General features: G+C 46.2%; 3 protein-coding genes and 2 long non-coding RNA genes across 24 annotated transcripts in view; 2 read left to right on the forward strand and 3 right to left on the reverse strand.

Moving 5' to 3' along the window:
- The window catches only part of rab21 (RAB21, member RAS oncogene family), a 44140-nt gene extending 37126 nt beyond the window's left edge, over positions 1-7014 (forward strand). The window contains exons 5-7 of the mRNA XM_052513395.1: positions 4864-4918; positions 5213-5301; positions 6490-7014. Of these exons, the coding sequence (XP_052369355.1) occupies positions 4864-4918; positions 5213-5301; positions 6490-6632 (287 nt within the window). The 3' untranslated portion in view covers positions 6633-7014. The remainder of the gene's footprint in view (positions 1-4863; positions 4919-5212; positions 5302-6489) is intronic.
- LOC127927272 (uncharacterized) lies at positions 2071-4851 on the reverse strand. Of its 4 annotated transcripts, none has more exons than XR_008126732.1 (4): positions 3349-4851; positions 2883-3134; positions 2323-2434; positions 2071-2194 (listed from the first exon to the last, which is right to left on the reverse strand). It is a non-coding gene; the product is annotated as an uncharacterized LOC127927272 (long non-coding RNA). The 4 variants fall into 4 exon arrangements; XR_008126734.1 differs by having other exon boundaries at positions 2071-2166; positions 2883-3162; XR_008126731.1 differs by having other exon boundaries at positions 2883-3162.
- Positions 6752-8167, reverse strand: LOC127927271 (uncharacterized). The gene is made up of 3 exons (XR_008126730.1): positions 7955-8167; positions 7526-7569; positions 6752-6878 (listed from the first exon to the last, which is right to left on the reverse strand). It is a non-coding gene; the product is annotated as an uncharacterized LOC127927271 (long non-coding RNA).
- Positions 8168-8226: 59 nt separating this feature from the next.
- Positions 8227-12200, reverse strand: LOC127927260 (uncharacterized). The gene is made up of 14 exons (XM_052513370.1): positions 12156-12200; positions 11568-11597; positions 11367-11536; positions 11301-11334; positions 11199-11266; positions 10170-11155; positions 9867-9931; positions 9673-9706; positions 9469-9502; positions 9165-9350; positions 8917-9102; positions 8734-8857; positions 8421-8674; positions 8227-8386 (listed from the first exon to the last, which is right to left on the reverse strand). Exons 1-14 carry the CDS (start codon positions 12198-12200, stop codon positions 8227-8229), a joined length of 2376 nt encoding a protein of 791 aa, XP_052369330.1.
- Positions 12201-20958: 8758 nt separating this feature from the next.
- On the forward strand, positions 20959-23223 carry LOC127927261 (splicing factor 3B subunit 1-like). Of its 17 annotated transcripts, none has more exons than XM_052513378.1 (5): positions 20959-21565; positions 21742-21843; positions 21946-22047; positions 22092-22448; positions 22570-23223. In XM_052513378.1, the coding sequence occupies exons 1-5, from the start codon at positions 21235-21237 to the stop codon at positions 22776-22778; spliced, it is 1101 nt and encodes a 366-aa protein (XP_052369338.1). In that variant the 5' UTR covers positions 20959-21234; the 3' UTR covers positions 22779-23223. The 17 variants fall into 17 exon arrangements, with proteins under 17 accessions (XP_052369338.1, XP_052369341.1, XP_052369334.1 ...); XM_052513381.1 differs by having other exon boundaries at positions 21946-21996; XM_052513374.1 differs by having other exon boundaries at positions 21742-21792; positions 21844-22047.
- Positions 23224-24307: the final 1084 nt, after the last annotated feature.

The following is a 24307-nucleotide window of genomic DNA, read 5'->3' on the forward strand; positions in this document are numbered from 1 at the left end:
TTGGGTAGGGTGGCCTAGTGGTTAGAGGCGGGGGGTGGCCTAGTGGTTAGAGGCAAGGGGTGGCCTAGTGGTTAGAGGCGAGGGGTGGCCTAGTGGTTAGAGGCGGGGGTGGCCTAGTGGTTAGAGGCGGGGGGTGGCCTAGTGGTTAGAGGCGGGGGTGGCCTAGTGGTTAGAGGCGGGGGTGGCCTAGTGGTTAGAGGCGGGGGGTGGCCTAGTGGTTAGAGGCGGGGGTGGGGGGTGGCCTAGTGGTTAGAGGCGGGGGTGGCCTAGTGGTTAGAGGCGGGGGGTGGCCTAGTGGTTAGAGGCGGGGGGTGGCCTAGTGGTTAGAGGCGGGGGGTGGCCTAGTGGTTAGAGGCGGGGGGTGGCCTAGTGGTTAGAGGCGGGGGGTGGCCTAGTGGTTAGAGGCGGGGGGTGGCCTAGTGGTTAGAGGCGGGGGGTGGCCTAGTGGTTAGAGGCGGGGGGTGGCCTAGTGGTTAGAGGCGGGGGGTGGCCTAGTGGTTAGAGGCGGGGGGTGGCCTAGTGGTTAGAGGCCTAGTGGTTAGAGGGGGGGTGGCCTAGTGGTTAGAGGCGGGGGGGTGGCCTAGTGGTTAGAGGCGGGGGGGTGGCCTAGTGGTTAGAGGCGGGGGGTGGCCTAGTGGTTAGAGGCGGGGGGTGGCCTAGTGGTTAGAGGCGGGGGGTGGCCTAGTGGTTAGGCGGGGGGTGGCTAGTGGTTAGAGGGGGGTGGAGGCGGGGGGTGGCCTAGTGGTTAGAGGCGGGGGGTGGCCTAGTGGTTAGAGGCGGGGGGTGGCCTAGTGGTTAGAGGCGGGGGGTGGCCTAGTGGCCTAGTGGTTAGAGGCGGGGGGGTGGCCTAGTGGTTAGAGGCGGGGGGTGGCCTAGTGGTTAGAGGCGGGGGGGTGGCCTATAACCACTAGGCGAGGGGTGGCCTATAACCACTAGGCGAGGGGTGGCCTATAACCACTAGGCGAGGGGTGGCCTAGTGGTTAGAGGCGAGGGGTGGCCTAGTGGTTAGAGGCGAGGGGTGGCCTAGTGGTTAGAGCGTTGGACTAGTAACCAAAAGGTTGCAAGTTCGAATCACCGAGCTGACAAGGTAAAAATCTGTCGTTCTGCCCCTGAACAGGCAGTTAACCCACTGTTCCTAGGCCGTCATTGAAAATAAGAATTTGTTCTTAACTGACTTGCCTAGTAAAATAAAGGTTAAATAAAGGTTAAAAAAATAATTTTAAAAAGTGGCGTGGAGAATTTAGTTTAGTTACGGGGCACTGCAATTGAAAAGAAATCCTAATTATTTCTTAATGTTGCCAGGATGGAGGGAGTCTAGAATATAGTTTGTTTGTCTCTGATATTCTCTTGCCTCCAAATTTCAGTCACATAAGACCATCTGTCGGACAGCTCAATGTGCTCCAGACACATCCCGTTGTTCTCTCCCTCTGAAATGTCAACGCCTACAACTTTCAACCCTGACGTTCAGTCTTCTCCGACCAGCAGCCAGGGAACCTTTCAAATGCAGGACGAGTTGCACGGAGTAGATCATTGTTGACATTGTTGGGGTTACATCCTCCTCAATATTTATGTGATATCTTAACTGGAACCCGACCCGTATGGGATTTGTGGTTCCGACACTGATTTTAGGGAGGCAAAAGTCACCGATTTTGATATTGGTTTTTAGATGTGGCATGAAAAACACACCTTTTCTCACAAATTGTTTTCTAAAGGTTTAACAGATACTCAAAATTATGATTTCTAAACGAAAAATTTAAAATAATGCATAATTTAAGAACATTTTATTTGTTGTTTACAAGAACCACCAAAAAGCTACTATATCCTAAATAAATACGAAAGTAAATACAAAACCGTTGTTCAGTTTACCTTAGGTACAACTTAGACAAATATTTATCTATGGCAGTGCATAAGAATGCAGAGGTGTCTGTGCTGAAACACCACAAGCACACTAATAACCAAGAAGGTCTCAAAGTCAATCTGAAACTGCACTGTTCACAACCTAGGCATTGAGATGCAGGCTAAATACCTTGCTGGCTAGCTAGGCTAACTACCGGCTTGCTGGCTAGCTAGGCTAACTACCACCTTGCTGGCTAGCTAGGCTAACTACCACCTTGCTGGCTAGCTAGGCTAACTACCACCTTGCTGGCTAGCTAGGCTAACTACCACCTTGCTGGCTAGCTAGGCTAACTACCACCTTGCTGGCTAGCTAGGCTAACTACCTTGCTGGCTAGCTAGGCTAACTACCTTGCTGGCTAGCTAGGCTAACTACCACCTTGCTGGCTAGCTAGGCTAACTACCTTGCTGGCTAGCTAGGCTAACTACCTTGCTGGCTAGCTAGGCTAACTACCACCTTGCTGGCTAGCTAGGCTAACTACCACCTTGCTGGCTAGCTAGGCTAACTACCACCTTGCTGGCTAGCTAGGCTAACTACCACCTTGCTGGCTACCAGCTGCTGGCTAACTACCACCTTGCTGGCTACCAGCTGGCTAAGGCTACCACCTTGCTGGCTAGCTAGGCTAACTACCTTGCTGGCTAGCTAGGCTAAATACCTTGCTGGCTAGCTAGGCTAACTACCTTGCTGGCTAGCTAGGCTAACTACCTTGCTGGCTAGCTAGGCTAACTACCTTGCTGGCTAGCTAGGCTAACTACCTTGCTGGCTAGCTAGGCTAACTACCTTGCTGGCTAGCTAGGCTAACTACCTTGCTGGCTAGCTAGGCTAACTACCTTGCTGGCTAGCTAGGCTAACTACCTTGCTGGCTAGCTAGGCTAACTACCTTGCTGGCTAGCTAGGCTAACTACCTTGCTGGCTAGCTAGGCTAACTACCACCTTGCTGGCTACCACCTTGCTGGCTACCACCTTGCTGGCTAAGGCTAACTACCACCTTGCTGGCTAGCTAGGCTAACTACCACCTTGCTGGCTAGCTAGGCTAACTACCACCTTGCTGGCTAGCTAGGCTAACTACCACCTTGCTGGCTAGCTAGGCTAACTACCACCTTGCTGGCTAGCTAGGCTAACTACCACCTTGCTGGCTAGCTAGGCTAACTACCACCTTGCTGGCTAGCTAGGCTAACTACCACCTTGCTGGCTAGCTAGGCTAACTACCACCTTGCTGGCTAGCTAGGCTAACTACCACCTTGCTGGCTAGCTAGGCTAACTACCACCTTGCTGGCTAGCTAGCTAGCTAGGCTAACTACCACCTTGCTGGCTAGCTAGGCTAACTACCTTGCTGGCTAGCTAGGCTAACTACCTTGCTGGCTAGCTAGGCTAACTACCTTGCTGGCTAGCTAGGCTAACTACCTTGCTGGCTAGCTAGGCTAACTACCTTGCTGGCTAGCTAGGCTAACTACCTTGCTGGCTAGCTAGGCTAACTACCACCTTGCTGGCTAGCTAGGCTAACTACCACCTTGCTGGCTAGCTAGGCTAACTACCACCTTGCTGGCTAGCTAGGCTAACTACCACCTTGCTGGCTAGCTAGGCTAACTACCACCTTGCTGGCTAGCTAGGCTAACTACCACCTTGCTGGCTAGCTAGGCTAACTACCACCTTGCTGGCTAGCTAGGCTAACTACCACCTTGCTGGCTAGCTAGGCTAACATTAACGAAGTGAAAGATGTGATAAGGACAGGGCTGCTTGGTGAAGTGTACTTTATTTACTTATTCAAATATGCTGTCGCTGGCTGTGGAAAACTACTCACTGTCAAGTCACCATGGCTACTGTTTCTCACGTTGTGACGTAGAGCTGAATGATGCTCAGTGAGCTGTCCATAGAGCGCCCTCTTCAGACGGATTTGTTTATTCTATCTATATAATATCTGCGCGTTAGCTGTGGAATAAAGATACAAATATTTTTGTAAAAGACTCATATCAGCGTGTGTGTGTGTGTGTGTGTGTGTATATGTATGTATATATATATATTGTGTGTGTATACATAATAATTATATATATTGGTCAATCAATCAAATGTATTTATAAAGCCCTTTTTGCATCAGCCGATGTCACAAAGTACTTTACAGAAACTCAGCCTAAAACCCCAAACAGCAAGCAATGCAGATATAGAAGCACGGTGGCTAGGAAAAACTCCCTAGAAAGGTCAGAACCGAGGAAGAAACTTAGAGGAACCAGGCTATCTGGGGTGGCCAGTCCTCTTCTGGCTGTGCCGGGTGGAGATTATAACAGAACGTGGCCAAGATGTTCAAATGTTCATAGATGACCTGCAGGGTCAGATAATAATAATCACATATTGGTCAACCGATTTTATCCCTTAACGTCTGTGGTGTTGTGTGACAACTGCAATTCTTTTTAGACTGGCCCTTTATTGTCCCCAGCACAAGGTGCACCTATGTAATGATAATGGAGTTTAATCAGCTTCTTGATATGCCACACCTGTGAGGTGGATGGATTATCTTGGAAAAGGAGAAATGTTCACTAACAGGAATGTAAATACATTTGTGCACAAAATTTGAGAGAAATACACTTTTTGTCAGTGTGGAACATTTCTGCGTTCTTTTATTTCAGCTGTTGAGACATGGGACCAACACTTTAAATATTGCATTTTATGTTTTTGTTCTGTGTGTGTGTGTGTGTGTGTGTACACACACACACATATTTCATACCTACACACATGTGTGTGCACACTGAACAAAAATGCAATTTGGTGTAATTGTGTGTGGTGGTCATTGACTTCTGCATTGTAGATCATGAGTTAAACTAACGCTGTCACATGAGTGTTCTAACCTCCATGGTCTCTTCCTGGTTAAATAAAGTGTGCCTTCGATCAACTAGACGTACAGTTGGTGGTGCTAATGTTTAAATATACCGTATGTGATCTCTAAACTAATACATTCTCTTTGTTCTTCTCTTTAGGTAATAAAGTAGATCTGGAGAAGGAGAGACATGTATCAGTTGAAGAGGCAGAAGGGTTCGTTTTGTCACTCTTCTCCTGTAACTGTACCGTAGAGAGACCTTGTACAGCAGGGGGTGTTCAGTCTTATCAGCTTATGGTGCTGTACTGCTTTGCCAATACCTTTTTCATAACGGTGTCTAAACATGAAGTCCACAGTCTTCTTTTTGTTATGTGAACGTTGAATGGAATGGTGATTTGGTTGGAATATTGATAACTAAAACCCATTTTGTCTGTGAGTGTTGACAATGGAATGGTGATTTGTTCTAACGGATCGGTGTGTGTTTCTCTGTGGATTCCTCTCCTCCACAGGTATGCAGAGTCGGTGGGGGCAAAACACTATCACACATCAGCCAAACTAAACAAGGGGATAGAGGAACTCTTCCTTGACTTGTGTAAAAGTAAGCAGCCGTTCTCACATGTTATGGACTAGTGATGATGAATGGAATGGCTCCGGGTTCAGACAAAAATAAAATACTTGGTCCATTATAATATAATCATTTCAAGTGGTAGGACTTTGATTTTTGTTGGTAGGACTTTGATTTTTGTTGGTAGGACTTTGATTTTTGTTGGTAGGACTTTGATTTTTGTAGATTGGACTTCTGATTTTTGTAGCTTGGACTTATAAAGCTTTTTGTTTGTAGGATGTTTGGCTTTTCTTGGTTGTAAGGACTTCCAGCTTTTGTTGGTAGGACTGTCTCCCCACAGTACTGTCTCCCCACAGTACTGACTCTCCCTCTCGTCTCCCACAGTACTGACTCCCTCTCGTCTCCCCACAGTACTGACTCCCCCTCTCGTCTCCCACAGTACTGACTCCCTCTCGTCTCCCCACAGTACTGACTCCCTCTCGTCTCTCCCCACAGTACTGACTCTCCCTCTCGTCTCCCCACAGTACTGACTCTCCCTCTCGTCTCCCCACAGTACTGACTCTCCCTCTCGTCTCCCCACAGTACTGACTCTCCCTCTCGTCTCCCCACAGTACTGACTCTCCCTCTCGTCTCCCCACAGTACTGACTCCCTCTCGTCTCCCCACAGTACTGACTCTCCCTCTCGTCTCCCACAGTACTGACTCCCTCTCGTCTCCCCACAGTACTGACTCTCCCTCTCGTCTCCCACAGTACTGACTCTCCCTCTCGTCTCCCCACAGTACTGACTCTCCCTCTCGTCTCCCCACAGTACTGACTCTCTCCTCTCGTCTCCCCACAGTACTGACTCCCTCTCGTCTCCCACAGTACTGACTCCCTCTCGTCTCCCCACAGTACTGACTCTCCCTCTCGTCTCCCACAGTACTGACTCCCTCTCGTCTCCCCACAGTACTGACTCTCCCTCTCGTCTCCCCACAGTACTGACTCTCCCTCTTGTTGGTAGGACTTTGTCTCCCCACAGTACTGACTCTCCCTCTCCCCACAGTACTGACTCTCCCTCTTGTTGGTAGGACTTCGTCTCCCCACAGTAGTGACTCTCCCTCTTGTTGGTAGGACCTCGTCTCCCCACAGTACTGACTCTCCCTCTCGTCTCCCCACAGTACTGACTCTCCCTCTCGTCTCCCACAGTACTGACTCTCCCTCTCGTCTCCCTCTCATTGACAGGAATGATGGAGACGGCCCAAGCAGAGGAGAGGGCTAAGGGTAACGGAGCCAGCCAGTCAACGACATCACGAAGGGGGGTACAGATCGTGGACGATGACCCTCAAGCCGCCACGGCCGCGGGGGGCTGCTGCTCATCCGCTTAACCCCCCACGTCCCAACTTACCCCATCCTCCCTCTTTCCCCCCCTTAAGCAACCAGGACTGTTGCCTCCCCTCTCATCTCCCTCATTATGACATGAAGACTGCTGTTCTCCCTCTGAGTCGTCATCCACTTTACTCACTACACTTCTCTCTCTGTGGAACAATGTGCTTATATACCATTCTTTATACTGTAATATTCATTCATATAAGACTTCTGACACCCCCCCTCCTGACCCATCCATATGAGACCTCTGACCCCCCCCTGACCCATCCATATGAGACCTCTGACCCCCCCCTCCTGACCCATCCATATGAGACCTCTGACCCCCCCTCCTGACCCATCCATATGAGACCTCTGACCCCCCCTCCTGACCCATCCATATGAGACCTCTGACCCCCCTCCTGACCCATCCATATGAGACCTCTGACCCCCCTCCTGACCCATCCATATGAGACCTCTGACCCCCCTCCTGACCCATCCATATGAGACCTCTGACCCCCCCCTGACCCATCCATATGAGACCTCTGACCCCCCCTCCTGACCCATCCATATGAGACCTCTGACACCCCTCCTGACCCATCCATATGAGACCTCTGACACCCCCTGACCCATCCATATGAGACCTCTGACACCCCCCTGACCCATCCATATGAGACCTCTGACCCCCCCCTCCTGACCCATCCATATGAGACCTCTGACCCCCCGACCCATCCATATGAGACCTCTGACCCCCCTCCTGACCCATCCATATGAGACCTCTGACCCCCCTCCTGACCCATCCATATGAGACCTCTGACCCCACCCCCCGACCCATCCATATGAGACCTCTGACCCCACCCTCCTGACCCATCCATATGAGACCTCTGACCCCCCTCCTGACCCATCCATATGAGACCTCTGACCCCCCTCCTGACCCATCCATATGAGACCTCTGACCCCCTCCTGACCCATCCATATGAGACCTCTGACCCCCCCCCTCCTGACCCATCCATATGAGACCTCTGACCCCCCCTCCTGACCCATCCATATGAGACCTCTGACCCCCCCCTCCTGACCCATCCATATGAGACCTCTGACCCCCCCTCCTGACCCATCCATATGAGACCTCTGACCCCCCTCCTGACCCATCCATATGAGACCTCTGACCCCACCCTCCTGACCCATCCATATGAGACTTCTGACCCCCTCCCCCCCTCCTGACCCATCCATATGAGACCTCTGACCCCCTCCTGACCCATCCATATGAGACCTCTGACCCCCCTCCTGACCCATCCATATGAGACCTCTGACCCCCCTCCTGCCCCATCCATATGAGACCTCTGACCCCCCTCCTGACCCATCCATATGAGACCTCTGAGTGATGAAGAGAACATGGAAGGAATGAATCTGCCTCTCCTCAGTCTTTCTACAAACTAGCAGATGGACTTCTAACACACTAGTGTGAAATACACACTCACACACTGTCCCCACCTCTCTCAAATGAACACAAACCAACAGACCGTACTAAATTCTAAATCATAAACAGTCATACCCCAGACGTGAGGATAATGTGCATGATGGGGTGATCCGTCTCTGAAGGCTTCATTTTGTTTCACTTTAGAGAAAGAAGAAAAGAACAACCTGATCTTTCTTTATTGTTGATAAACTAATGTACATGTTGTATGGAAATGTGTCCAAGCCCTTGGTACTGCTTCTTCTTCTGTGGTGGTGAAGTGGTGAAAGCCCTTTGATTCCATCATCCAGCTCTTTTCTTGGCCTGTGTTCATAAAGCTTCTCGGTAGGAGTCCCACCTGTGTTCATAAAGCTTCTCGGTAGGAGTCCCACCTGTGTTCATAAAGCTTCTCGGTAGGAGTCCCACCTGTGTTGAAGCTTCTCGGTAGGAGTCCCACCTGTGTTGAAGCTTCTCGGTAGGAGTCCCACCTGTGTTGAAGCTTCTCGGTAGGAGTCCCACCTGTGTTGAAGCTTCTCGGTAGGAGTCCCACCTGTGTTGAAGCTTCTCGGTAGGAGTCCCACCTGTGTTGAAGCTTCTCGGTAGGAGTCCCACCTGTGTTGAAGCTTCTCGGTAGGAGTCCCACCTGTGAAGCTTCTCGGTAGGAGTCCCACCTGTGTTGAAGCTTCTCGGTAGGAGTCCCACCTGTGTTGAAGCTTCTCGGTAGGAGTCCCACCTGTGTTGAAGCTTCTCGGTAGGAGTCCCACCTGTGTTGAAGCTTCTCGGTAGGAGTCCCACCTGTGTTGAAGCTTCTCGGTAGGAGTCCCACCTGTGTTGCTTCTCGGTAGGAGTCCCACCTGTGTTGAAGCTTCTCGGTAGGAGTCCCACCTGTGTTGAAGCTTCTCGGTAGGAGTCCCACCTGTGTTGAAGCTTCTCGGTAGGAGTCCCACCTGTGTTGAAGCTTCTCGGTAGGAGTCCCACCTGTGTTGAAGCTTCTCGGTAGGAGTCCCACCTGTGTTGAAGCTTCTCGGTAGGAGTCCCACCTGTGTTGAAGCTTCTCGGTAGGAGTCCCACCTGTGTTGAAGCTTCTCTGTAGGAGTCCCACCTGTGTTGAAGCTTCTCTGTAGGAGTCCCACCTGTGTTGAAGCTTCTCTGTAGGAGTCCCACCTGTGTTGAAGCTTCTCTGTAGGAGTCCCACCTGTGTTGAAGCTTCTCTGTAGGAGTCCCACCTGTGTTGAAGCTTCTCTGTAGGAGTCCCACCTGTGTTGAAGCTTCTCTGTAGGAGTCCCACCTGTGTTGAAGCTTCTCTGTAGGAGTCCCACCTGTGTTCATGAAGCTTCTCGGTAGGAGTCCCACCTGTGTTCTTGAAGTCCCACCTGTGTTCTGAAGCTTCTCGGTAGGAGTCCCACCTGTGTTCATGAAGCTTCTCGGTAGGAGTCCCACCTGTGTTCATGAAGCTTCTCGGTAGGAGTCCCACCTGTGTTCTCTGTAGGAGTCCCACCTGTGTTGAAGCTTCTCTGTAGGAGTCCCACCAGCTTCCTGTGTCCCACCTCTTGAAGCTTCTCGGTAGGAGTCCCACCTGTGTTCTTGAAGCTTCTCGGTAGGAGTCCCACCTGTGTTCATGAAGCTTCTCTGTAGGAGTCCCACCTGTGTTCATGAAGCTTCTCTGTAGGAGTCCCACCTGTGTTCATGAAGCTTCTCTGTAGGAGTCCCACCTGTGTGAAGCTTCTCTGTAGGAGTCCCACCTGTGTTGAAGCTTCTCTGTAGGAGTCCCACCTGTGTTGAAGCTTCTCTGTAGGAGTCCCACCTGTGTTGAAGCTTCTCGGTAGGAGTCCCACCTGTGTTCTTGAAGCTTCTCGGTAGGAGTCCCACCTGTGTTCATGAAGCTTCTCGGTAGGAGTCCCACCTGTGTTCATGAAGCTTCTCGGTAGGAGTCCCACCTGTGTTCATGAAGCTTCTCGGTAGGAGTCCCACCTGTGTTCATGAAGCTTCTCGGTAGGAGTCCCACCTGTGTTCATGAAGCTTCTCGGTAGGAGTCCCACCTGTGTTCATGAAGCTTCTCGGTAGGAGTCCCACCTGTGTTCATGAAGCTTCTCGGTAGGAGTCCCACCTGTGTTCTTGAAGCTTCTCGGTAGGAGTCCCACCTGTGTTCTTGAAGCTTCTCGGTAGGAGTCCCACCTGTGTTCTTGAAGCTTCTCGGTAGGAGTCCCACCTGTGTTCTTGAAGCTTCTCGGTAGGAGTCCCACCTGTGTTCTTGAAGCTTCTCGGTAGGAGTCCCACCTGTGTTCTTGAAGCTTCTCGGTAGGAGTCCCACCTGTGTTCTTGAAGCTTCTCGGTAGGAGTCCCACCTGTGTTCTTGAAGCTTCTCGGTAGGAGTCCCACCTGTGTTCTTGAAGCTTCTCGGTAGGAGTCCCACCTGTGTTCTTGAAGCTTCTCGGTAGGAGTCCCACCTGTGTTCTTGAAGCTTCTCGGTAGGAGTCCCACCTGTGTTCTTGAAGCTTCTCGGTAGGAGTCCCACCTGTGTTCTTGAAGCTTCTCGGTAGGAGTCCCACCTGTGTTCTTGAAGCTTCTCGGTAGGAGTCCCACCTGTGTTCTTGAAGCTTCTCGGTAGGAGTCCCACCTGTGTTCTTGAAGCTTCTCGGTAGGAGTCCCACCTGTGTTCTTGAAGCTTCTCGGTAGGAGTCCCACCTGTGTTCTTGAAGCTTCTCGGTAGGAGTCCCACCTGTGTTCTTGAAGCTTCTCGGTAGGAGTCCCACCTGTGTTCTTGAAGCTTCTCGGTAGGAGTCCCACCTGTGTTCTTGAAGCTTCTCGGTAGGAGTCCCACCTGTGTTCTTGAAGCTTCTCGGTAGGAGTCCCACCTGTGTTCTTGAAGCTTCTCGGTAGGAGTCCCACCTGTGTTCTTGAAGCTTCTCGGTAGGAGTCCCACCTGTGTTCTTGAAGCTTCTCGGTAGGAGTCCCACCTGTGTTCTTGAAGCTTCTCGGTAGGAGTCCCACCTGTGTTCTTGAAGCTTCTCGGTAGGAGTCCCACCTGTGTTCTTGAAGCTTCTCGGTAGGAGTCCCACCTGTGTTCTTGAAGCTTCTCGGTAGGAGTCCCACCTGTGTTCTTGAAGCTTCGGTAGGAGTTCGGTAGGAGTCCCACCTGTGTTCTTGAAGCTTCTCGGTAGGAGTCCCACCTGTGTTCTTGAAGCTTCTCGGTAGGAGTCCCACCTGTGTTCTTTAAGCTTCTCGGTAGGAGTCCCACCTGTGTTCTTGAAGCTTCTCGGTAGGAGTCCCACCTGTGTTCTTTAAGCTTCGGTAGGAGTCCCACCTGTGTTCTTTAAGCTTCTCGGTAGGAGTCCCACCTGTGTTCTTGAAGCTTCTCGGTAGGAGTCCCACCTGTGTTCTTGAAGCTTCTCGGTAGGAGTCCCACCTGTGTTCTTGAAGCTTCTCGGTAGGAGTCCCACCTGTGTTCTTGAAGCTTCTCGGTAGGAGTCCCACCTGTGTTGAAGCTTCTCGGTAGGAGTCCCACCTGTGTTCTTGAAGCTTGTTGATTTAAGTTCTAAAAGACTAAACTGATCCTAGATCAGCATTTCTGCTCTTAGACCCTTTATGAATACAGACATTGTGCTTTTTCAACAACAACCACAACAGAAAAATGGCAGTTCTCTCTTCCCCTCCTCTCTCTTGATCTTTCTCTCTGATTTAAAATGCAGGTGTTTTGCACTGACCCGTCACTATCAATGCTTCTGTTCCACTGTTTGCCCAGTTGCTCTGTGAAAAATGTAAATGACACACAAAAAAATACATTGTTAAAAAAAACAACACAAAAAAAACGTATGAATAACGTTGGATGTTTTATCTGCTTTTTACAAGCTTTGGGGAAACGATACGCAGGTGTAGAAAAGTGTACAATAGTCTTGTTAATGATTGTAAAATGAAATAACAATTGTGGATGAAAGCACACTTTCTGGAATTGTAATTTTTTAAACTGCCGTGTCGTGTGTTTTGTAATAGAACAATTATAACTATTTACAACACATAGGTGTCAAATACATCGTCATTTATTTTTAATGAAACAATTGAAGCTTCACTACAGACTCAAACATATTCAGAATACATAGAGTTCGGTCGTCATGCACTGCTTCTGATTGGAGGAGGACATGTTCTACTGCTTCTGATTGGAGGAGAACATGTTCTACTGCTTCTGATTGGAGGAGGACATGTTCTACTGCTTCTGATTGGAGGAGGACATGTTCTACTGCTTCTGATTGGAGGAGGACATGTTCTACTGCTTCTGATTGGAGGAGGACATGTTCTACTGCTTCTGATTGGAGGAGGACATGTTCTACTGCTTCTGATTGGAGGAGGACATGTTCTACTGCTTCTGATTGGAGGAGGACATGTTCTACTGCTTCTGATTGGAGGAGGACATGTTCTACTGCTTTTGATTGGAGGAGGACATGTTCTACTGCTTCTGATTGGAGGAGAACATGTTCTACTGCTTCTGATTGGAGGAGAACATGTTCTACTGCTTCTGATTGGAGGAGGACATGTTCTTCTGCTTCTGATTGGAGGAGGACATGTTCTTCTGCTTCTGATTGGAGGAGGACATGTTCTTCTGCTTCTGATTGGAGGAGGACATGTTCTTCTGCTTCTGATTGGAGGAGGACATGTTCTTCTGCTTCTGATTGGAGGAGGACATGTTCTTCTGCTTCTGATTGGAGGAGGACATGTTCTTCTGCTTCTGATTGGAGGACATGTTCTACTGCTTCTGATTGGAGGAGGACATGTTCTACTGCTTTTGATTGGAGGAGGACATGTTCTACTGCTTTTGATTGGAGGAGGACATGTTCTACTGCTTTTGATTGGAGGAGGACATGTTCTACTGCTTTTGATTGGAGGAGGACATGTTCTACTGCTTCTGATTGGAGGAGAACATGTTCTACTGCTTTTTGATTGGAGGCGGACATGTTGTAAAAGTGTAACTTCCTGAGACGATACCAACGGCGCCGGCTCCACTAAGAGGAGACCTACGGGGAGGGAGACTTCATTCCAGATCTCATGTTATTTAATTACATGTCAATGGTGGATTTCTGCAGGGAAACGGGGAGAGATTCATGATTGGTCTCTACTCGACAGACCTGGGTTCAAAGACTATTCAACAATGTTTGCTTGTGCCAGATAGGCAGGGTTTACACTTTTAGTTCCAAACTCAGTCACAGCTGAAGTATTGGTCATGATATGGTATAGTGTTGGTAATGATATCGTATTGTGTTTGAACCCAGATGTGCTACTCTGCCCTGGTTTATTCTGCACCAGGATGAAACGCTTCATTTCATTTGCTGACTGGTTAAACCCAGTCACTACAGCCTCTGGTCATATGGTGCTGCTGGTTAAACCCAGTCACTACAGCCTCTGGTCATATGGTGCTGACTGGTTAAACCCAGTCACTACAGCCTCTGGTCATATGGTGCTGACTGGTTAAACCCAGTCACTACAGCCTCTGGTCATATGGTGCTGACTGGTTAAACCCAGTCACTACAGCCTCTGGTCATATGGTGCTGATTGGTTAAACCCAGTCACTACAGCCTCTGGTCATATGGTGCTGACTGGTTAAACCCAGTCACTACAGCCTCTGGTCTCCATAAGAATTAACCACATGGTGCTGATTGGTTAAACCCAGTCACTACAGCCTCTGGTCTCCATAAGACTTAATACAGTGACCAGGTAGACCTACATACTGTATCCACACCGTGATAAAGAGAGATTCCCCTACACCAGGGCTCTCCAACCCCTGTTCCTAGAGATCTACTGTCCTGTAGGTTTTCACTCCAACCCTGTTCCTGCAGATCTACTGTCCTGTAGGTTTTCACTCCAACCCTGTTCCTAGAGATCTACTGTCCTGTAGGTTTTCACTCCAACCCTGTTCCTAGAGATCTACTGTCCTGTAGGTTTTCACTCCAACCCTGTTCCTAGAGATCTACTGTCCTGTAGGTTTTCTCCAACCATAATCTAGCACACCTGATTATAACAATTAGCTGGTTGATAAACTGAATCAGGTTAGTTACAACTGGGGTTGGAGTGAACCTACAGGAGGGTATCTCTCCGGGAACAGGGTTGGAGTTAAAACCTACAGGAGGGTATCTCTCCGGGAACAGGGTTGGACAGCCCTGCCCTACACATTTGACAAGCTCAGTCTTCAATGAAGCAGTCTTCATGGTTTGGGTTGTTCTAGAGGCTGGGTTGTTCCCAAGTGGCGCAGCGGTCTAAGGCACTGCATCTCCGTGCAAGAGGCGTCACTACAGTCCCTGGTTTGTATCCAGGCTGTATTACATCTGGCCGTGATTGGGAGTCCCAGAGGCCGGCGCACAATTGGCCCAGCGTTGTCCGGGTTTGGCCAGGGTAGGCCGTCATTGTAAATAAGAATTTGTTCTTAACCGACTTGCCTAGTTAAATAAAGGTTAAATAAAAAACTCAAATGTGGAAGTCTACCTAAATATCAATTTACACCACTCAGATATTACCCATGTTATTTAAACCATACGAATGGGTGATTCTGCTGACTATTGAGATACTTTTGTGTGTATAGTGAATCCCCTTAATGAGTGGATTCGGCTATTTCAGCCCCAACTGTTGCTGACAGGTGTATAACACCGAGCACACAGCCATGCAATCTCCATAGACAAACACTGGCAGTAGAATGGCCTTACTGAAGAGCTCAGTGACTTTCAACGTGGCACCGTCATAGGATGCCACTTTTCCAACAAGTTAGTTCGTCTTGTATGCTCTGCTAGAGCTGCCCCTCTCAAATATAAGTGCTGTTGTGAAGTGGAAACGTCTAGGAGCAACAACGGCTCCGCCGCGAAGTGGTAGGCCACACAAGCTCACAGTATGGGACCGCTGAGTGTTGAAGCACGTAACGCGTAAACATTGTCTGTCTTCTGTTGCAACACTCACTACCGAGTTCCAAAGTGTTTGGCCTGGTATGGTTCTCATTCAGAGGCAGCTGTCAATCGTTGTCCCTGATTGAGAACCATATTTAGGTAGCCTGTTTTCCATTGTGTTTTGTGGGTTGTTTTCAGTCTGTGTGTTTCTGCACCAGACAACTGTTTCGGTTGTTGTTTTGTTATTCAGTGTTCAGTTTTTTTCATTAAATTAGATGAACACTAACCACGCTGCGCTTTGGTCCTCACCTTCTTCCCACGACAGCCGTTACAGCATGTCTGTGACTGACTTTCTGCACTCTACATCGTATATCTTTTTATAAGACATATGTTCATTTCATTCTCTTAATATAAAGAATTCTGTCAACACGGCAAGTATTTCAGAGAGTGTTTTACTGTCTGCCATTTACTGCATTTACTCTCGTTACGCACGCCTCTATGAAGAGGGAACGCAACACCCTGCTACAACTAAACTCTCCGTGAAGTGAAAAAGGTATGGACTGTAGGTGCAAGAAAGAATGACAACAGACAGAATGTGGTACCGTTTACAAGGACTTTATTCCTTCACTCGGTAATATGGGGAAAAGGGGCTGGAAGGAACCAAAGCAAAGAAAGTAAATCTCAAAGCCCCCCCCCCTCTATCTTACCTGCCTACCCACTACTTACCTAATTTAGCACCACCTGGTGCCCTAACCAAAATACAGGGGGTGGTCCGCCCAGGTCTTACCTAGTGTGCCTAGACAGCGAATATGCTACGGGTATATGTATGCCCGCGGGCCTCTTGCCTAAGCACTCCCTACGTGCCTTCCCCTTCCACCCTGGGAACAAATGAAACAGAATATTAAACAACTTCACAAACTAACTAAGAAACAAAGGACATCAAATAAGCTCTGAGCAACAAACTCACAGAACATACCAACTCTCAGCAATGAACTCCCAGCAAAATCTCTAGCAAAATCTCTGCATTGACATCTCTGCAATGACCTCCCAGCAAAATCTCTATAGCAAAATCTCTATAGCAAAATCTCTGCAATGACCTCCCAGCAAATTTCTCTCTCCTGAACAGAACACTGGCATTTATATAGCTTCAGAATGAATGGGTAATTGGAGACAGCTGCGTCTTGACGAGGGGGCGGGGTCAGCTCTCCAATTAGCCATGGAGTCGACCAATCAGCTGCTTGAGGGATTTCAGGAAGCCATTTCCTGAAATAAGCACATGCAAATACAAACTACAACACATAAACTGGGGAACGTAACACATTGGATAAATAAAAACTTTGAACTTAAACATCAGAACATCGCCACATCGGCACCTATCCAAGGACAGTTAAGTATTAACACTGAATGACTGAGTAAATGGTTCACTATTCATCTGTATAGAACTCTTGAGTTTAGGCATTTTGATACCAAAGGATCCCAGAGTTGATCTGAAAGATGAGGACCTTCGTCGCTCTGCTGTTTGTTCTCGGCAGCTGTCTCTCTGAGCTGCAGGTTTTTCACAGTAGAGACATTGACAAGAAGCCAATCTTTATGGAAACCACACGGAGGACCAGCGAGAGCCAGTTGGAGGAACAGAGAGTCCTACTCCAGGAGCTGAGAGCCATTGTGGCTCAACAGAGCACCAAACTGAATGAGATGGGAGCCACCGTGGAGGAACTGAAGAGAGAGAACGGAGAGAGACCGAAGGTGGCCTTCTCAGCCTCGCTGTCTGAATCCAAAGGACCAAATAGTGAAGATGTCATCCTGGCCTACAAACATGTCTTCAACAATATCGGTGAGGCTTACAGTCCGGTGACAGGTATCTTCAGAGCACCGGTTAATGGAGTCTACTACTTCACATACACTGCCTTTACAACCTACAGCAAGGGGAGAAGAGTGTCGCTGTATAAAAATGGACATGTAATGGTGACTGTGACCGATGACGTTTCAGACTCGGAGGACGGTGGAACCAATGGTGTCACACTGCAGTTGGATGCAGGAGACGAGGTCTACACTCGACTGATGGAAGGTTTTAACATCTTTGATGACAATAATCACCACAGCACCTTTACCGGCTTTCTGCTCTTCACTTAGAAAACAGTTTATTCTGTCGCTGAATCCTACTGCTTTATAAGGATTTAATGACATATAGTACTATGATTTATGACATATAGTACTATGATTTATGACATATAGTACTATGATTTATGACATATAGTACTATGATTTTATGACATATAGTACTATGATTTATGACATATAGTACATGATTTTATGACATATAGTACTATGATTTATGACATATAGTACTATGATTTATGACATATAGTACTATGATTTAATGACATATAGTACTATGATTTATGACATATAGTACTATGATTTATGACATATAGTACTATGATTTATGACATATAGTACTATGATTTATGACATATAGTACTATGATTTTATGACATATAGTACTATGATTTAATGACATATAGTACTATGATTTATGACATATAGTACTATGATTTAATGACATATAGTACTATGATTTAATGACATATAGTACTATGATTTATGACATATAGTACTATGATTTAATGACATAGTACTATGATTTATGACATATAGTACTATGATTTAATGACATATAGTACTATGATTTTATGACATATAGTACTATGATTTTATGACATATAGTACTATGATTTATGGCATATAGTACTATGATTTATGACATATAGTACTATGATTTATGACATATAGTACTATGATTTAATGACATAGTACTATGATTTATGACATATAGTACCATGATTTTATGACATATAGTAAGTAAGTACTATGATTTATGACATATAGTACTATGATTTAATGATATAGTACTATGATTTATGACATATAGTACTATGATTTTATGACATATAGTACTATGATTTAATGACATAGTACTATGATTTAATGACATATAGTACTATGATTTTATGACATATAGTACTATGATTTATGACATATAGTACTATGATTTATGACATAGTACTATGATTTATGACTATGACAAAAAAAAATGTTTATGATTTTTTTTTTTGTGTGTGAACTAAGCATTGATAACAAGGTGATAAACAAACAATCGTTTGTGTCTTCATCATTTAACCCAACGCATCTGAATCAGAACCAACCAGTCCAGTGGGATTTATTAACAAGCTCAAGTTATTTTTCAGTTATTTTTTTTAACGTACTAATCGGGTGATGCAACATCTTTGTCCTGCTTTGTGGAAGAATGAAAGTGTCGACCTGATTCTCTTTTCAATAACTGACTAGTGAGTGATTTTTATAAATCATTTGTTTGATCAATGAGACAGAATGGGAAGTTGGAAACGGGCCTCCATGTCTAATGCATAAAGAAATGTTCTTCTCCAATTAAGAAAGATAACGACTAAATAATATTTCAATGATTTCTTTATTTTTGGGGGAGGTAAAGTAGTGCATAAATAACTGGTTATCGTTGACCCCGTTTTGGTTTCACTTCACTCTTAGAAGCCAGATGGCACGTTGAGAAACAACTGATCTAATATTAAATAAATTCAACAAAACAATAAGGAAAGAACATCTATCGCTAAGTAATAGTATAATGTCTTCTTTTTAAATATCATAAACTAAACAAGACACACACAAAAAAAATTACAAACAGAAAAAAAAGGCAATTTACATAATTTGAAAAATAAATCTGACTTCAACATCCATCATGTAGTAAGAAACAACATGTTACAGGCATGAACCTAACATGTTACGGGCATGATCCTAACATGTTACAGGCCATGATCCTAACATGTTACGGGCATGAACCTAACATGTTACAGGCATGAACCTAACATGTTACAGGCATGAACCTAACATGTTACAGGCATGATCCTAACATGTTACGGGCATGATCCTAACATGTTACAGGCATGATCCTAACATGTTACAGGCATGATCCTAACATGTTACGGGCATGATCCTAACATGTTACAGGCATGATCCTAACATGTTACAGGCATGATCCTAACATATTACGGCCATGATCCTAACATGTTACGGGCATGATCCTAACATGTTACAGGCATGATCCTAACATGTTACGGGCATGATCCTAACATATTACGGCCATGATCCTAACATGTTACGGCCATGATCCTAACATGTTACGGCCATGATCCTAACATGTTACAGGCATGATCCTAACATGTTACAGGCATGATCCTAACATGTTACAGGCATGATCCTAACATATTACGGCCATGATCCTAACATATTACGGCCATGATCCTAACATGTTACGGGCATGATCCTAACATGTTACGGGCATGATCCTAACATGTTACAGCCATGATCCTAACATGTTACGGGCATGATCCTAACATGTTACGGCATGATCCTAACATGTTACGGCCATGATCCTAACATGTTACGGGCATGATCCTAACATGTTACAGGCATGAACCTAACATGTTACGGGCATGAACCTAACATGTTACGGGCATGATCCTAACATGTTACGGGCATGATCCTAACATGTTACAGGCATGATCCTAACATGTTACGGGCATGATCCTAACATGTTACGGGCATGATCCTAACATGTTACAGGCATGATCCTAACATATTACGGCCATGATCCTAACATATTACGGGCATGATCCTAACATGTTACGGGCATGATCCTAACATGTTACGGCCATGATCCTAACATGTTACGGGCATGATCCTAACATGTTACGGGCATGATCCTAACATATTACGGCCATGATCCTAACATGTTACGGCCATGATCCTAACATGTTACGGCCATGATCCTAACATTGTGTTGTTGTCATGGTGAATAATTGTGTTGTTGTCAGTGTGTATCATTGTGTTGTTGTCATGGTGTATCATTGTGTTATTTTAATGGTGTTGTTGTCATGGTGAATCATTGTGTTGTTGTCAGTGTGTATCATTGTGTTGTTGTCATGGTGAATCATTGTGTTCTTGTCAGTGTGTATCATTGTGTTGTTGTCATGGTGAATCATTGTGTTGTTGTCAGTGTGTATCATTGTGTTGTTTGTCAGTGTGTATCATTGTGTTGTCATGGTGAATCATTGTGTTGTTGTCATGGTGTATCATTGTGTTGTTGTCATGGTGTATCATTGTGTTGTTGTTCTGGTGTATCATTGTGTTGTTGTCATGGTGTATCATTGTGTTGTTGTCATGGTGTATCATTGTTGTTGTCTGGTGTATCATTGTGTTGTTGTCATGGTGTATCATTGTGTTGTTGTCATGGTGTATCATTGTGTTGTTGTTCTGGTGTATCATTGTGTTGTTGTCATGGTGTATCATTGTGTTGTTGTTCTGGTGTATCATTGTGTTGTTGTCATGGTGTATCATTGTGTTGTTGTTCTGGTGTATCATTGTGTTGTTGTCATGGTGTATCATTGTGTTGTTGTCATGGTGTATCATTGTGATCTTCGTGGATTTGACATGTTTTTTTACGTCTCATCCTTACCTGCTGCTAAACCAATTGCCCTCTGGGACAAATCAAATTCCATCCATAAATCCCTTTCTATATCATCAGTCACAAAGTGCTTTTACGGTAAGCCGGCCTAGATCCCTATGCAAGCAGCAGTAGAGTGACAAGTAAACATCTCCTTAGAAGGAACAAACCTTGAGAGAAACAAAGAGTCAGGGAGAAATGTAATTTCTCCTCGGCTCCTCAAAACCCACTGGAGGAGAAGTTCAGAGGGGAAGGACCTCTAGCTTTTTCCCAATGTGTTTTTGAGAAGGAGACGAGGAGAGAGAGGACGCGAGGAGTATGCATTTGAGATTCTCCCTCATGCGGGAGGAGGCCCATCCTTCTCGCAGGTTGACGTTTATTGTCATTAATCTTGCCCTGGAGGCAGAACTGTGTGATTTTCATTACATGGGCCAGCTGCAAAGTCAAAATAGTCTGTATTGTAAAAATTCATGAAAACAATCATTTGCTTTTTGGTCTTCATTTAAGTTTGGGATTAGTCATTAGGGTTAGCAGTGTGGTTAAGGCTAGGTTTTAATGTATATTTTATGACTTTGTGGCTGTGCCAGCTAGTGACCACTCTGCAGGCTGCCTTTAGGGCAAGATTCATGACAATAAATGCTTAACTGCGTCCTCCTCTTGCTGTACTGGTTAGAAGCTAATAATACACAAGACCACTAGGTGGCGACATCCCACCAGGAAAACTAAAGGGAACCGTGAACACAGACCAAGGTGGTGACATCACACCAGGAAAACTAATGGGAACCGTGAACACAGACCAAGGTGGTGACATCACACCAGGAAAACTAATGGGAACCGTGAACACAGACCAAGGTGGTGACATCACACCAGGAAAACTAATGGGAACCGTGAACACAGACCAAGGTGGTGACATCACACCAGGAAAACTAATGGGAACCGTGAACACAGACCAAGGTGGTGACATCACACCAGGAAAACTAAAGGGAACCGTGAACACAGACCAAGGTGGTGACATCACACCAGGAAAACTAATGGGAACCGTGAACACAGACCAAGGTGGTGACATCACACCAGGAAAACTAAAGGGAACCGTGAACACAGACCAAGGTGGTGACATCACACCAGGAAAACTAAATGGGAACCGTGAACACAGACCAAGGTGGGTGAAATCTAATGGGAACCAGGAAATCACACCAGGAAAAAGGGAACCGTGAACACAGACCAAGGTGGTGACATCACACCAGGAAAACTGACAACACCAGGAACCGTGAACACAGACCAAGGTGGTGACATCACACCAGGAAAACTAAAGGGAACCGTGAACACAGACCAAGGTGGTGACATCACACCAGGAAAACTAATGGGAACCGTGAACACAGACCAAGGTGGTGACATCACACCAGGAAAACTAAAGGGAACCGTGAACACAGACCAAGGTGGTGACATCACACCAGGAAAACTAAAGGGAACCGTGAACACAGACCAAGGTGGTGACATCACACCAGGAAAACTAATGGGAACCGTGAACACAGACCAAGGTGGTGACATCACACCAGGAAAACTAATGGGAACCGTGAACACAGACCAAGGTGGGACATCACACCAGGACTAAAGGGAACCGTCACAGACCAAGGTGGTGACATCACACCAGGAAAACTAATGGGAACCGTGAACACAGACCAAGGTGGTGACATCACACCAGGAAAACTAATGGGAACCGTGAACACAGACCAAGGTGGTGACATCACACCAGGAAAACTAATGGGAACCGTGAACACAGACCAAGGTGGTGACATCACACCAGGAAAACTAATGGGAACCGTGAACACAGACCAAGGTGGTGACATCACACCAGGAAAACTAATGGGAACCGTGAACACAGACCAAGGTGGTGACATCACACCAGGAAAACTAATGGGAACCGTGAACACAGACCAAGGTGGTGACATCACACCAGGAAAACTAATGGGAACCGTGAACACAGACCAAGGTGGTGACATCACACCAGGAAAACTAATGGGAACCGTCACACCAGGAAAACTAATGGGAACAGACCAAGGTGGTGACATCACACCAGGAAAACTACTTGGGAACCGTGAACACAGACCAAGGTGGTGACATCACACCAGGAAAACTAATGGGAACCGTGAACACAGACCAAGGTGGTGACATCACACCAGGAAAACTAATGGGAACCGTGAACACAGACCAAGGTGGTGACATCACACCAGGAAAACTAATGGGAACCGTGAACACAGACCAAGGTGGTGACATCACACCAGGAAATCTACTTGGCAGGTTTCCTGGAGAAATTCACTGACACTTTTTACAGAATGACATCAATAACCTCATGAAAACAGTGACCTGTGTTTTTAAAGACGCTAGTCGGTGTGTGTGTGTATATATTTGTGCTCGTGTGTGTCCGTGCGTGTGTAGGAGGGCACCATGGAGAGAATATTCATTTTTAGTCATACACGAAACTGCACTCGTACTCTGTCTAACTGTGGGAGTCATCATCATGTTTGTGGTTGAGTGAACCAGAGACTCCGTTCTTCACGGAGTTGTGTACTTGAACTTAAAGCATTATTACTGACTGCTGTGGCCTCCAGTGGGAACAGGCTGAGTGGTGAGTTAGAACAGTTTATGAGAAAGTGATACACACTTCCCTTCAGACTCATCCAGGGGCCGTCCCAGATACCCCTTCTGTCTCCTGAAATATTAGCCTCATCCATCCCAGATACCCCTTCTCCTTCTGTCTCCTGAAATATTAGTCTCATCCATCCCAGATACCCCTTCTCCCTCTGTCTCTCCTGAAATATTAGCCTCATCCATCCCAGAGACACCCCCCCCTTCTCTCTCTCTCTCTCTCTCTCTCTCTCCCCTCCCCCTTCTCTCTCTCTTCTGTGAAGACAAAGAGGTCTTACAGGAGCCAGAAGAGGTAAATGTGTGAGCTGGTCTGCAAATGGAGCAATTCCAGCTTTAATTTGCTATTAAGTGAGAACAAGATGCACTAAATTATACATTAGAAAGAGAGAGAGAGGAGAAAGAGAACCCACTGACTACCCTTATCAGATCACAGCAAAATCACATTCTACTTGAACAGAGCAATATTCAATCATGAGGCATCAAGCTGAATAAACTGCATTCATTTTAGAAATGTTATAGATGAAAGGAAAGTAGTGTAGAAACCGACCAGAAAGTAATTAATCACAACAAATTCAATCCCTTTTAGACAACTTTCTGGACAAAACGTTTCACTGCAGTAGCGAAGGTGTAAACTTGGCAGTAGAAAGCCTAAATAGCTTCACTATCAGATCTAAACATTTCAACCAGACAACCTAAGAAAATGAACAAAAATGACAAATGGTTGGATGAAAAGTGCAAAATCCTAAGAAATAAATTGAGGAACATATCTAACCAAAAACACAGGGACCCAGAAAACCTGAGTCTACGCCTTCACTATGGTGAATCACTAAAACAATACAGAAATACACTACGGAAAAAGAAGGAACAGCATGTCAGAAATCAGCTCAATGTAATTGAAGAATCCATAGACTCTAACCACTTCTGGGAAAATTGGAAAACACAAATAGTTATCTATCCAAAATGGAGATGTAAGCCACTTCAAAACATATGTTTTTTTATAACAAAGAACAAACAGCAAAAACACATACATGAACAATAGAAAATATTAGTCAGCTATTAAAGACCAGAACCCACTGAATTCTCCAATTACATTGAATGAACTACAGACACAATACAACCCCTCCAACCCTAACAGGCCTGTGGTGTTGATGGTATCCTACATGACATTATTAATTATACAGACACAATACAACCCCTCCAACC

The sequence above is a fragment of the Oncorhynchus keta genome, unplaced genomic scaffold, assembly GCF_023373465.1.
Source record: "Oncorhynchus keta strain PuntledgeMale-10-30-2019 unplaced genomic scaffold, Oket_V2 Un_scaffold_1044_pilon_pilon, whole genome shotgun sequence".
In the NCBI taxonomy this organism is placed as follows: Eukaryota; Metazoa; Chordata; class Actinopteri; order Salmoniformes; family Salmonidae; genus Oncorhynchus; species Oncorhynchus keta.